Here is a 15092-nt window from a genome sequence, read left to right on the forward strand (position 1 = left end):
CTCGGCTGCTGCCCTATGGGGAGCTCAGTGCTTGGTTGACGCTGTGAATGAGACCATGGTGGGGCAACTCTGTTGAGAGGCTCTGCTGAGTAGGTGTCCACCGCCCACCCCCCGGCACTGTTAAACAGCTTGTCCGATGAGGATGACAACACCAGTCCCCTGACCACTTGCCCTTCTTCTCTCTGCCCAGACATTCACGGCATGGTGTAACTCCCACCTCCGGAAGGCGGGGACGCAGATTGAGAACATCGAAGAGGACTTCCGGGATGGCCTGAAGCTCATGCTGCTGCTGGAGGTCATCTCAGGTGAGGCGGACCCTGGCCCAGGACGAGATGCTGTCTATTGGTGCTGCCTGACACCTTGGCATCACTCTGTCCATGGGCGCAGCTGGTTTTGGGACTCTTGAAACAAGTTGGGGATGACATGTATGAATTCCCCCTAGGAGCGTGGGTCTGAGTTCTGGTTCTGGTGCCAGCCATCCAGGTGCCTTGGACAAATTGCTTTGCCTTTCTGTTTCAGCATCCTTGTTTGTTAAAAAAAAAAGGGAGGCTTTGAAGGAACTGAGGTTCTTTCTCCACCCCAGTGCGATTCTGTGGCCAAGAATGTTAACCATGGGTGACTGTCTCCAAATCTTGGCTCCATTACTACTTATCTAGCTGTATCCAGGTGACCCAGGCCATTCCCAGTACTGTCTCCAAATCTTGGCTCCATTACTACTTATCTAGCTGTATCCAGGTGACCCAGGCCATTCCCCAGCCCCCGGTTTGTCCAGATGTCTGGAGGGACAGCTCTACTGGAACACACATCTCATCCTGCTTATGAATGCCTTTCTGCTACCATCCCGTAAAGAGTGGGAGTCCCGTGAGTCTAGCCTTGGTTGATACGCTGGGCCATGTTAGCTACTGTCTTCATTTTCTCTTCACCTTGATGCCAGTGAGCCTTAGACCTAATCCCAGCCCAGGCCTCTCCCTTGAGCCACCTCTCAAATGCTGAACCTCGCTGGGCATCTCCACCCCAGTGTCCCACACGGTCCTCTCAGCATGTCCAAAACTCTGTGCTGGTCACTCCTGCCCTAGCAAACCTCTTTTCCCTCCCAGAGTCTTGTTCTCTGTACCCAAGCTGGGATCATAGACAGTTCTTCTTTGCAACTTGTTACTGATGTTCTGTTCATTCTGATTCCTTCTTCTCAATCCTTCTTTTAACTCCTACTATTGTGGTGTCAGTGTGGCCTGTGTCAACTCTCACCTAGATGATCCCATAAAGGCCTTTACCCCAGCTCCTCCTGGCAGTCCACCCCCATCGCTGTAGCCAGAGGGCTCGCCCGACAGTCAGTCCAAATATGGTCACGCTCTTCCCTGCTCACAGCCCTCAGCCCACGGTGCCTCTCCAGGGCTTTGAGCCTGCAGGCCACATTCTTTAGCATAGCTTATGGAATCCTGCATGAGCTGGCACCTGCTTTGTTTTCAACTCACTATTCCCAAAAAGGTATCAGACCTTAGATCCTCAGCCCGTTGGCGGTGGGGGCGGGGAACGTGCAGCTCTCCTCAGATGACATCCACTTTCTGTTCCCTGTGCCTTTGCACAAGCTCTAACTGCCCTTTTTTTTAAAAGTAGTTTTTCCTACTTTCAGATAAAACCTGTGTATATGGTTAAATAATATATAACAAAAATGTATCATTTTTAGCCATTTTAAAGGTTGCAGTGCAGTGGTATTAAATGCATGCACTCACTGTTGTGCAGCCATCACCACTGTCCATCTTCAGGGCTCCTCACCGTCTGAAATCGACACCCTACACCTGTTAAACACTAGCTCCCTGCTCCCCCTGGCCCTCCCCTGGCAACCACCATTCTACTTTTTGTCTCTGATTTGACTCCTCTAGGTATACCTTGTACGAGTAGAATCATATAGTATTTTTCCCTTTGTGACACTGATTTATTTCACTTACTAGAATGTCTTCGCGGTTCATCCGTGTTGGAGCATGTGCCGCCATCCCTTTCCTTTTTAAGGCTGAATCATATTCCATTGTACGTATGCCCTACAGATAGAAAATGGCTGCCTACATTTTGTTCATTCACCTGTTGGTGGACACTCGGGTTGTTCGTACCTTTTGGGTATTGTGAATAATGCTGGGACACGGGTGTACACAATACTTTTAAAATCCCTCTTTCAGTTCTTTTTTGGTATATTCCCCAAGGTGGATTTGCTAGGTTACATGAGAATTCTGTTTAATTTTTTGAGAAGCCACCATGCTGTTTTCTTCTAACTGCCTTTATTTATTTATTTATTTATTTATTTTCTTTTTTCTTTTTTTCTTTGAGATAGGGTTCCACCATGTTGGCCAGGCTGGTATTGAACTCCTGACCTCAGGTGATATCCCCGCCTCAGCCTCCCAAAGTGCTGGGATTGCAGGTGTGAGCCACCGTGCCCAGCCTCTAACTGCCTTTTAGAATGTCCCTGCTTCCTACCTCCTCGACTACCCTTCCCCAGTTTTAAACAAACCTGGCCTTACTATTTATCATTCTTCAAAACACAGCTTGAGGGTGTCCTTCAAGAAGGCTTCACCCCTCCTCTTCACCCTTCAGTCCCCTAATCTGAGTGGGCTGTGCCCAGCCCGCACCACTGCCTCCCACCCCCTGCCCAGCTCCCCAGCACCTCTAATACCCCATTAATTCCTCTGCTGTATCTTTTACCACAAAGTGTAATCATTTTTGGTTCGCTTGTTTTCTTCTCTGCTCCACACAGCTCCTTGGGGCAGGCCATCTTCTCTCTGTGTCCCAGGTGCTTCGAACAGCACCAGACATGTAGGTGGTGCTCCGGGAACATTAGAACGACTGAGTGCCCAGAGCTGGGCTTGTCTGCATGATACCCAGTGTGTTCCTGCTGCATGGGTCTGACCTGTGCCCAGGGAAACCTGTGCGCGTCTGTGAAGCATGTGTCTCTTTCCCAAGGCTGGGGAGGATCTGTTCTATGAAATGATCTGTTCTCCCCTGGACAGGAAATGCTGGGGCACCTTCTTCTCCTGATCATCGTTGGAGATGGGTAGGATGCCCCAGGATGAGGAGAAGGAGGGGATGCTGCCTACAGAGATTCTCAAAGTGTGGTCCTTGGACTACCCACGCCAGAATCAGCAGGATTGCTTGTCAAAATGCCGATTTCCAAACCTTACCCCAGCCCTCCTAATCACAAACTTAGTGAGAGGGGGAAAGGGGTGGGACAGCCACAGATTAGCAAGTTCTCCAGGTGATTTTGTGCTGACTGACGTTTGAGAACCACTGGCCCAGGTCTGGGAAGCTTCTCCCGTTCTCCCATGTTTAACCCTTGTCTCCTTCACTGTCCTTTGCAGAAGCCCCCTTCCGGCCAGAGTGCGCAGCTGCTGAATGGCTGGGGCACTCCACTTAGCTGGACAGGCCCCAAGGGCTGGGGCTGTAGCAGGAGCAGCCTTCCAGGGAGGGACATGGTGCTGCCTGCATCCATCCTGTGGGGAGGGAGCCCCTGTGCCATCTCCTCTGGACAGGAAATGCTGGGGTACCTTGCTGGGCTGCAGCCAGAGTCTTGGGAGGGCCCCAAGTGGAAAGTCTTGATTTAATTTAAAAAACAGCTGTGCTTCTCTGGGAGCTGACAGCCAGATCCCATCTGTGGCAGGAAGTCTGCTGTCCTCCAGAAGCTAGTGGGCTGCTGGGAAGCCACCTGGAGAGGTGCTGCTCTGACAGGGTGGGCTAGCCCAGAATCCCAGTGGCTGGTCCCTGGAGCTGTCACAGCCAGACTGTCGGCCTGCTGGGGAGACAGTGGGGCTGGTCAGGAGATCAGGGCAGGCACAAGGGGCCTGAGTTCCAGGCTCTGCGATGGTGGGTCTCAGCCTTTTGGGGTCCTTGGCCCCTTAGAGACCCTGACAGCTATGTACCCCTTTCCTAGGTATGGCCACATGCTGCACTTAGAAAATTCTCAGAGGCTCCTGGATGCTTGTTGTTCTGGGATAAAAGCACTCTTAATGGGGGTATTTGGAGAGCCAGCTCCTCTACCTCTATTTTCTTGAAGGTTCTGACCTTGAAACCTGAGCAGCAGAAGCTACTGTGTGGAGTCTGGAGGTGGGGGTGGAGGGTTGACCTGGAGCTGAGCCGTGGGTGCCCATGGGAGGCAGCATAACAGGACAAGAACTGCAGTTCTCAAATGGGGATGGGCTGCTATAGGCAGCCCATTTAAATACCAGGGAAGTTCATACTTGAGTAACCTATACCCTGCTCCCAGGGCACAGGGAAGGCTAGAAAGGAGTTCAGGGCCTTTGCATGTACTATTCCTTCTGCCTTGATCGTCATTCCTTGCTTTCTTTGCCTGGCTGCAAAGACTCAGACCTTCCTGACCAATCCTCAGTTCCTCCTTCCTCTTCCTCCTCCTCTTTTGAAGAGCATGGATCTTTCTTTGTATATGTTCATTGTATATATTTATTTGTGTTTCTCTGTTTAAGGTCTGTCTCTCCTACTGGACTATAATTACATAAAGGCAAGAAACTGTTTTGTTCACCCCCCTATTCCTAGCACCCAGCCAAATCCCTGGCATGCATAGGGGCTCGATAAATAAATGTTGAGTGGATGCAAGCAGGTTTGGACCTGAGAAGCGGAAGAAAGAAGAGGCAGGGTAGATTCTCCCTCCATTCCCTGCCAGGGTGACATTCTCCAGCCCCTGAGCGGCATGTGAGCACACACACACGTGCACACATGCACACGCTCCTGCCTAGCTAAGCTGTGCCTTGGATGAGGGTGTAGTGATAGTAGCTCTGGCCCCTGGCTCATAGCATCTCACCTTCCTTTTCCTCCCTCTTGATCCAAACAGGTGAACGCTTGGCCAAGCCAGAGCGAGGCAAGATGAGGGTGCACAAGATCTCCAACGTCAACAAGGCCCTGGATTTCATAGCCAGCAAAGGCGTCAAACTGGTGTCCATTGGAGCCGAAGGTGAGTAAGGCCTGCCTCTGGTGGCCCTAAGGAGTCTGATTTTCTTTGTCCCCCCTGGTTCTCTCAGCCTTTTTTGAGCTGCCTCCTGGGCCCTGCATCACTTGGGGGCATTGGGCAGTGGGTCCCCAACACCTCCATCTGGTCGCCTGTGGGTGCTTTGTATTGCAACAGCGCTTTTCTGGTCTCAGCGCTGCCCAAAACCAAGGACTCAGACCCCTGTTCCCATGCCTGCACCAGCTTAGCCACGTCCTTGCTCTGTGGAGTTCTGTGTGTGTGGCATGCCCACTCCCCTATCCACAGGCCTGACTGCACAGCATTGCCTGGAGCAGAGGGTTTGTGTGTGGGCTGGAAAGGGTGTGCAGACGCAGGCTGGTGGAGGCCGGAGGCTGCCCCGAGACTCCCCCGGGGTCCTGGCAAGACTGAAGTCTGTAGGAACATTTTTAATAGCATTTCCCTGCAGTGTAGCTTCCTAACTCTTTCACTTTTACTTAGAAACACTTCCCAAAAAAGCTATTACTAGGATGTCCTTAATGATTAAAAGAAGATAGTGTAATTTCTTGTGTGCGTGGTGGTGGCTCTGAAAAATTGAGAGTCGGTCGTTTAGAGCAGGCAGAAGATATTCTATCCAGGCCCCTTCAGTCCTGTGACCGTGGATTTAGCAAGTATTTATGGGGCACCTGCTGCGTGAGGTCAGAGACCTGAAAACGAACGAATCTCACTCATTCGAGACACACCCTGGCTGTGAGAGTGGATTGCTCACTCTGTGGCATATACTTAATCCTCCAACAACCCTATGAGGCAGCTCTCATAATTAATTCTCCCAATTTTGCCATAAGAAAACAAATGCTTAAAGAGATTACGTTACTTCCTTAAGGTTCTGCCGTCAATAAACGGCAAAGCCGGAACTCAAACGCAGGTCTTTCTGACACCAGAGAAATGCCCTCAGAGAGTGGCCTTTCCTTGGAGCGGGCAGGGGTCTTGCTCCTGATAGGTCCATAGGAGCAGACCTCTTCTCTGGTTGAAGCTTACAGTCCCCTCTCTTCTAGAAATGGAGGGATATTTTGTTGATACATCAAATGGAGAACTTTTAACACAGGCTCAGCAAACTGCAGTGCATGGGGTCAAGTCCAGCTGACTCGGATTTTTGGAAATATTGGAACACAGCACACCCATGTTAATGTATCATCAGTGGCTTTTGTGCTTCAATGGCAGTGTTGAGTAGTTGCTACAGAGATTGTATGGACCACAGAGCCAGAAACATTTGTTATCAGGCCCTCTACAGAAAAAATTTGCTCACCTCTGGCCTTATCTGGAATTCAGGCCAGTGCCCAAGGTGGTCACGGGAGGTGCCTTATGGATTCCAGCATCTCCCCGACCAGCTATGAGCTTCCCAAAGGCAGAAAGCATGGTTTCTACATCCTGTGGCCCCAGCTCCTAGCAGCATGATGCACACAGTAGGTGCTCAATAAATGTTCAAAGGATTTACATATAGCAGTATACTCTGCTTTATGATTAGGAAGATGTTCTCTGCCTTATAAGAAAAGAACAGTTTGTTTTATTAGGGAGCAATTCAAGACTTGGCAGAAAAAGTTATAACTAAGCAGGCGTGGGAGGCCAAAGACAGTCACCCAGGTGGTTGGTGCAGGCTCAGATGCCCCCGGGGCAGGGGAGTGTAGAGAATTTGTGAAGTGGTTCAGGCGTCAGTGGCAGGGGTGGGTAGGGGGGCTGTGGCGAGCTGCAGAATCATGTCCTAAGCGGGATGGGCACCTTGTGGATGTAAGAAATTGCCGCTGTGTGGATCCGGTGCTGCTAGATCTTCCGGTTTTTCAAAAGAAGCCAGAAATCCAGATTTTTTGAAAAGAAAAATTTGGCAACTAAATTTTAAAAAACAACTTGTTTTTTCTTTAAAGCCTCTTCCAAAGCGGGGGAGGAGGGCAGGGAAGGGGAAGGTGGAAGAGAGTAGCACTCACCGAGTACCAGCTCTGTGTTGCCAGACAGGATGCTTTACAGGGGCCATCTCCTGCTACCGTCACGATGGACTCGTAGGATGGGTATCACCAGCCACGTTTTACAGTTAAGGAAACTGAGGCTCAGAAAAGTTGCTAGAGTGGAAGAGTGTCGTCAGTTGAACCCAGGCTCCGAGCCAGACTGCTTCTATGTGGCAGATCCAGGGTTAAACCCAGGGTTAGGCTCCAGAGCTGAGGCCTCCCTCTTCCTGTCAGCGCTGCCTCCCCGGGTCAGGTCCCAGGACAGAACTTTCCCATGGAATTGTCTTCAGTAATAAGATGGCAGATCAAGCCTGCCCCTGCGGTGCTGGCCTCAGGGGTGAGGAGTGAGAGGAACACTGGCGTGAACTCTCATCTCACTGCCGCTGCTGTGCTGGGAAGGTGATTCACCTGGTGGCCTCGGTTTTCCCTTTTCCTTTGACACAGGCCTAGCTTCTCTCAATATTTTGAAAAGGCTCCTTTATTTTTTGTTTTTTGAGACAGGGTCTCACTTTGTCACCCAGACTAGAGTGCAATGGCACGATCTTGGCTCACTGCAACCTCTGCCTCCCAGGCTCAAGTGATTCTTCTGCTTCAGCCTCCCAAGTAGCTGGGATTACAGGTTCGCGCCACCACGCCTGGCTAATTTTTGTATTTTTAGTACAGATGGGGTTTCACCATGTTGGCCAGGCTGGTCGTGAACTCCTGACCTCAAATGATCCACCTGCCTCAGCCTCCCAAAGTGCTGGGATTACAGGCGTGAGCCCCCTCGCCCAGCCAAAAAGCCTCCTTTAAAATGAGATATTCTTTACCTTCTCCCTGCCCTGAGGAGCCAGTGTTTTCAGCTGCGGCTTCCAGGTCTGAAATCATCTACTCCCATCAGGCTGAGCACTAGGATCATGCCAGAGTGGCCGCTCTGCTAAACCAAGAAACTAGATGAGGCAGCAAATAGCATTTTGTGGGCTTTTAAAAGTGAAATGGAGTTTATTGATGTAGATTATAAATAAAAGGTGACGGGCAGATCGCCTGGAACGAACTCTCCTGGAAGGGGGGCGGGGGAACGTTGCAGGTTGTCCATCCTGGGCTGCTGAAGGCTGTGACTGTGGAGACCAGGCCCAGCAGGGACACCCCTCAGCCCCCCGCCAAAGTCTTTGAAGGATTATCATGCAGTGCAAGGACTAAGACCTCTGGCTGACTCCGAAGGGCAGAAGCAGGCCCAGAATAGGTACTCTGTGGGGAGGTGGACTCTGGATAACATGCAGAGCCTTGGGAAATGGAACTGGGGCTCTGGGAGGGTCATGAGTGTCCTGTCCCTGAAGGTGTGCACATGGAGGCTGGAGACAAGGAACTTCCACACATCAGGGAGAGGTTGGAGCACATCCTTAAGGTCTCCCTTACGATACTTGGTTCTAGAATGGGTAGACTTCATGGAACTGGGACTTGGCCTGGGTGAGTGGTTGGAATGTAGTTAACCAGGGGAAGGAACTCAAAAAGGATTTTGTATTTGAAGGTCTTTGGGCAGGTAGAGCCTGAGGGTTTGGGTGCTGTGAGCATGGAGGTGGTGTCAGTGAGGTAGCATGTATCTTTAGGATGGAGGGGGCCGTGGGTGCCATACCACAGCATTGGTCTGGGAGGTGGTGGCCCCTGGGGTTCTAGTTTCTGTCACATGGAATTTCTGCAGCATTCATTCTGCCATCTGAATACTGAACAGATGACAGTGTCTCTGGAGGGAGAAGGAGGGAGAAACAGGTTCCCAGTAAGCAGGGGATGCGAGCAGCTTCATAGCTTGCCGTAGACCAGGAAGGGCAGACGCTGTTAATTTGTCATCAAGATTTTTCCCACGAAGCCCAGTTGTGACCTTGGAACCCTCCCTTTGGGCCCAACCTTCCAAGCAGTCCCTGTCACAAAGCTGCCTGCGAGATGGGGCATCCCTGCTGCAAACGTTGAGAAGCCGGAGGCCTGGGATACAGGACCTGCCATGCCAGGGAAGGGGAAGGAGAGTGAATGGGATGGGAGTCAGGTGGGAACTGGGGCTGGGCGTACACGGGCTGCTAATTAAGCACACCCTACTCTCTGTGCTCGTGCTTGGTGCCTGTTTTCTGGAGTGAAAGTATGTCTTTGGTGTAAATGAGAATTCAGTAAGCAAAATTCTCTGGGGAGTTTCTGGGGAAGGAGAAGAGGATAAGTAGGCAAGACGCAAGAAAGAAGCCACCTGCCTCTCTCAGTCCCTCCAGGAGGGCTCCAAGATGGCAGATCCGCGGGCACTGAGGTCAGGGCCTGCGGGAGTCCCTGCAGTTTGGCCGTGACAGAGTCGGGCAGCATGTGGGGGACCAGGGGAGGGCTAGCATTGCAGTCCCACCTCTAGGAAGGCCAAACCATGGGATTACCGCCAGAGCTTTTTTCTAGGCTTAAAAATTTTTCCCCTTATATTTTAAACACTGTTTATGAAATTTTTTACCTGCTTTTCCCGTTTCCCATGTTGAACAATTTTTCTAAGTTATTAATTACTCATGATGTAATCGTTAATGGCTGCATTCATTGTCTTTTTTGTTTTGTTTTATTTTCGCGACGAGTCTTGCTCTGTTGCTCAGGCTGGAGTGCAGTGGCATGCTCAGCTCACTGCAATCTCCCCCTCCCAGATTCAAGCGATTCTCCTGCCTCAGCCCCATGAGTAGCTGGGATTACAGACATGTGCCACCACATCTGCCTAATTTCTGTTTTAGTAGAGATGGGGTTTCACCATGTTGGCCAGGCTGGTCTTGAACTCCTGACCTCAAGTGATCTGTCCCACCTTGGCCTCCCAAAGTGTTGGGATTACAGGTGTGAGCCACCGTGCCTGGCCTCATCATCTGTTTGTCGTACTTCATCCCAGGCCTGGGCCCTGCCCTGGAAGAGACTGAGGCCCATTGTGTTCTCAGGGGGCCCAGGCCAGTGTTAGCTCTGCCCATACCCCCGCTTGTGGTTAGTGTTTGTTCACCCATTCATTCACTCAGCAGATGCTGATGGGGGCTTTCCCTGTGCCAGGCTTCATACTGGACTCTAAGCAATGATGCAAAGAAGGAAGTATTCTTACCCTCAAGGGGCTTACGTTCTAGAGGGGAAAGAGAGAAAATATGCATGTACACCTGTCAGATGGAGAAAACCAAAGCAGGGAGGAACTTGGGTGGTCAAGGGAGGTGTCCATGAGAAGAGGGTATGTGAGTGAAACTGGCAGGAGGCAGGGATAAGCCATGTAGGTATCTAGGGAGGGGGAGCTGCAGGGAGACCTGAGCAGGCGGGGAGGGGAAGGAAGAGCAGGGGGAAGAAGGGGAACCAGAGGCCCAGGCGGCCAGACTACGAGGGCCTTGCTGGCCACTGGCTTTGACTCTCAGGGAGGTGGGAAGCTGTGGAGGTTTTAGCAGAGGGTGATATGGGGTCTGGGGATTTACTTGGTCATTCTGTGTACTGTGTACATTTGCGAGGTTTCTAGTATGGGGCTGTGATAAATATAGCCTTGCAGCAAGTGCATTCATACAGAAACCTTACTCTGCATTTCCTTTCATTGACTAGGGATAGATTCCTAGAGATAGAATTTTACTACCAAAAAGTTGAGCAACTTTAAGATGCATACTCCTTGTGGCCAAATTATTTCCCAGATTAATTGATTAATTTCCCAGAAATTATTATTATTGTTTTTTAAACCAATTTACACTTCTAATGTGGTAGCCTTGCTGACATCAAGGCATGTGGTTTTTCAACTTTGGGTTTTTTTGGGTTTTGTTTTTGTTTTTGTTTTTAAGAGACAGGGTCTTGGCTTGTCACGAGGTTGGAGTGCAGTGGTGCTATCACAGCTCACTGCAACCTTGAGCTCCTGGGCTCAATCCCCAGTCCTCCTGCCTCAGCCTTCCAAGAAGCTAGGACTACAGGTATGCACCACTGCACCTGGCTACTTTTTTCATTTTTTTGTAGAGGCAAGGTCTCCTATGTTGCCCAGGCTGGTCTTGAACTCCTGGGCTCAAGCGATCCTCCTACCTTGGCCTCCCAAAGTGCTAGGGTTACAGGCATGAGCTACTTCACCCAGCCTAACTTTGTTTGTTAAGTTTGCTAATTTAATAGCATGGGAAGGTGATCTTATTTCTTTGATTATAAGTGAGATTGAACATTCTTATGAATTGATTATTTGTATTTCATGTTTTATGGTTTTTTGTCTTTTGCTTATTTATTGAGAGTTTGGTATTTTTGTCTTTTCAATTTAGATGAACTCTTTAAACCATTAGAAATCACAAATGAAAGTGCTTTTTTAAAAATATCGAAGCTTTATGAGCCGGTTCCTTTACTTTTTTGTTTTATCTTATTTTTTTTTTGAGAGAGGGTCTTGCTTTGTTGCCCAGGATGGAGTGCAGTAGTGCGATCACAGCTCACTGCAGCCTCTGCCTTGGCTCAAGCAATCCTCCCACTTAAGTCTGAATAGCTGGGACTACAGGCACTACCATACCTATTTAATTTTTGTATTTTTGTAGAGATGGGGTTTTGTCATGTTGCCCAGGCTGGTCTTGAACACCTGGGTTCAAGCAATCCATCTGTCTTGGCCTCCCAAAGTGTTGGGAGTACAGACTTGAGCCACTGCCGAGTCTATGAACTGATTCTTAAAGAGTAGCTCTGCCTCCCCACAATGTGGACTGCAAAATGCTGGCTGGCTGTGTTGCTTAGTAGCAAAAGGGGTTGCATGCTGCTACAGCTCTCTGTTTCTCCCCAACTCAAGTGCTTGGATGTGGGACTGTGCTCCCCTGGTGTCTGGGGCTCTGGGAAGGGCATTTTTACTTCCCTGTTTGCAAGAAGGGTTACATCCTATTCCATGTCCAAAGTGGACACTTCTTCCTTTGCTCAGCATCCCATGAAGACTCAGTGGGTTACCTGCTCTGCCCCTGGGAGGTGGCTGTGGCCAAGCACCGCTCCATGGACTACACCCTGCTGGTCATGGAGCAGCATACAGTTTTGCCTTCACTTTTGGGAAAGGGGCTAAGATGTCAGGGTATACTGTCCTTAATGGAAATCCACTCTTGTTTCAGGGGTTTGTGGGATGCAAATCTTAGTAGGGTCAGACTCCCTAGAAATGGATCCTTCTCATGGTTCTATTGGGTCTCCCCTAAAATTAATGCTGTAGGTGGGAAAAAAATAAGATATTCTTTGGGTACCTTACTCTTAACTGAGCGTGTCTTACCATGGGCCAGATTACTATCTCCTGGTCTGGATGCAGGTGGTGAGGGGTGTGGAATGTACACTTGAGTATCACTTGTTCAACCACAAGACCATAAATGGCTCCTTGTATTGGGCTCCTTAAAATAGGGCTTATTTATGTTGTATTCCCTGCCATTAGGCCTGGTACAGAAAAAAAGAGATAATCTACTTCATAGAACTTGTAGATTCTAAAACTCTAAAAGGTGCTGCTTAGACTAAATATAGTGGGTTATCTGTTAGCTGTGATCTTGAAGCTGTTGTTTGATTTTTTTTTAATCTGTTTTAATACCCAAACTAATGGCATTGTGAGGTTGAGTCAGTGGATGGTTCAAAATAGCAATTTACAAAACTTTAAGTTTGTGACTGTCTCTTGATTCCACTGGTTTTTCCACATGTGGGTGGCTATTTTGAGAGCTGTGATTGCCCAGACAGCCCCAGCTCACAGAATTGCCAGAACATTTGTGATTGTTTAGAAATCCTCTCCTCTTCTTCATCAGCTGGGGACACAGATCAGGATTTCAAATGCCCCTTTCTCTGTGGCCTTCCCCGATGTACCCACTGTCTCCAATTAGGATTGATTACACCTTTTTTTGGTGCCCCAAATAGACTTCTCTTCCAGCGCCTGTCACAGTTTATGCATTAACTTTAAGAAACATCCAGGCCAGACATGGTAGCTCATGCCTGTAATTCCAGCACTTTGGGAGGCTAAGGTGGGAGGATCATTTGAACCCAGGAGTTTGAGACCAGCCTGGGCAATATCATAAGACCCTGTCTCTACAAAAAATGAAAAAATTAGCCGAGAGTGGTGGCCTATCTGTAGTCCCAGCTACCCAGGAAGCTGAGATGGGAGGATTGCTTGAGCCCAGGATTTGGAGGCTGCAGTGAGCCATGATTGCGCCACTGCAGTCTAGCTTGGGTGACAGAGCGAAAACCCTGTCTCAAAAACAAACAAGCAGAAATCCGGTTTCCCTCTAGAAGTAGAGCTCTGGAGTCTTTGATTCCTAGTGTGGGGCATGGAGTGCTATGGGTGCTGAGGGAGTGTTAATTCTGTCCCCGCTGAGGCCCTTTCTGATGCGTGGTGCTGCTGTTTCTGTAGAAATCGTGGATGGGAATGTGAAGATGACCCTGGGCATGATCTGGACCATCATCCTGCGCTTTGCCATCCAGGACATCTCCGTGGAAGGTGGGTTTCCGCTTTGTTCCATCCTGCCATCACCACCCCATCTCCCTCCCTGGGCTTAGCCTGGAGAACTCCCACACCCAGGGCAATGGATGTTCATCAGGGGCCGTGTCCTAGGCTTCTTGCTCATTTATTGGGCATCAGCCCGCTCTTCCAGTCAATGGAGAAAAAAGAACTATTTGCCATTCTGATTCTCATAGGCATGTTGGCCCCAGGGAAACTCCCCACTTTGGGAAAGCCCAAGGCTGCCATGGGGAAGTATATTGGAAAACCCACCTGGCTCTTGGGTCGTTCATCTGAAAGGGTGGGGAAATGCCGCTGGGAGGAAGTGCCAGGAGGGGCGCTAACCCCGTCCTCTACTCTGCTCCCCTAGCACCCTCTAGTGACCAATTCACAGATCTGCAAGGGCCGTCATGGTCTGGAGAAGTGATCTCTACATTTGGTTCCATACTCGGGCAGTTTTTGAGCTTTATGTCTGCTATGCATGTATTTATCTTGCATAATATTTGTGTATTGCCGTGTGTATGATAAAACACAGATACTGAAACAAACTTTTACAAGATGAGATGGAGATAATATTTTTAAAATGTTTGTTTTAATGGCATACACATCATAAACATTTTTAGTCAAAGGAATTTCTTAATAAAAATAACGTGGATTCAATTCAGTTGCTTTGTGATGGAGATGTTGGTTACTCTGTGATACAGCAATGCAGGGGTCCAAGTTCGGTTTATGGGTACTTGGTATTTAGGGTTGAAGTGGTTGGAAAGAGGGTCATAGTAGTCACCTGGCGTGTGGTTCTTGTTAATGACAGTGGATGTAAATCCATTTCTCAAATAGCCTTCTTGATGATTTTGATTCTTTTGGGTGGGCTTCCTGTCAGCTCTGAAGTCATCATTGTGTTACTCTTGTGATTTAGCTGACGAAGAGCTTAAGCTAAGTAAAAGCACTAGCTTTGCCAATTTTTAAATTGTCTGCTTTTGCTTAGGTGGTTATGGTCTTTGTAGGAACCCTTGAATATCATTTTAAAGTCCATTTTGTGCATTGAAAATAAATGAGATCATTCATGAACCCAGTCCACGGAGTACCTTAACCTCCAATTCACAGGCATGAACACAGGAGTATATTAGTCAGTTTTCACGCTGCTGGTAAAGACATACCCGAGACTGAGTAATTTATAAATAAAAAGAGGTGTAATGAACTCACAGTTCCACATGGCTGGGGAGGCCTCACAATCATGGCGGAAGGCAAGGAAGAGCAAAGGGACCTTTTGCATGGCAGCAGGCAGAGAATGAGAGCCAAGTGAAAGGAGTTTCCCCTTAGAAAACCATCAGATCTCGTGAGACTTATTCGCTACAACAAGAACAATATGGGGGAACCACACCCATGACTCAATTATCTCCCACTGGGTCCCTCCCACAACACATGGGAATTATGGGAGCTACAATTCAAGATGAGATTTGGGTGGGGACACAGCCAAAGCATATCGGGGGGTAGTGTGGTTTGCAGTCTTTCTTCTGTGCTGGGAGCTCCGTGAGCCTCCTCAGTTGCCTGCCTAACCTCACAGACACGTGGCTCCTTCATACACAGAGGGCAGCAGTATTGATCCATGAAGTAAATATAGGGAGACCTTATTTTTATTTTTTATTTTTTTATTTTTTATTTTTTAGATTAAAAACTATCTGTCTAGGAGTCCTAATGCTTTCTTCTCACTCAGCTGTGTGCACCCCTCAGGCTGTGGGATCCCCTGTCTGGAGACCCC

General features: G+C 49.0%; 1 protein-coding gene across 4 annotated transcripts in view; it reads left to right on the forward strand.

Moving 5' to 3' along the window:
* Nucleotides 1-15092, forward strand: part of LOC105472884 (actinin alpha 1) — a 108386-nt gene that overhangs the window by 56452 nt on the left and 36842 nt on the right. For all 4 annotated transcript variants that reach the window (XM_071099975.1, XM_011726450.3, XM_011726451.3 and 1 more), the window contains exons 2-4: nt 191-305; nt 4829-4948; nt 13247-13333. In XM_071099975.1, the coding sequence (XP_070956076.1) occupies nt 191-305; nt 4829-4948; nt 13247-13333 (322 nt within the window). The remainder of the gene's footprint in view (nt 1-190; nt 306-4828; nt 4949-13246; nt 13334-15092) is intronic.

Source organism: Macaca nemestrina, chromosome 7 (assembly GCF_043159975.1).
Source record: "Macaca nemestrina isolate mMacNem1 chromosome 7, mMacNem.hap1, whole genome shotgun sequence".
Lineage (NCBI taxonomy): Eukaryota > Metazoa > Chordata > Mammalia > Primates > Cercopithecidae > Macaca > Macaca nemestrina.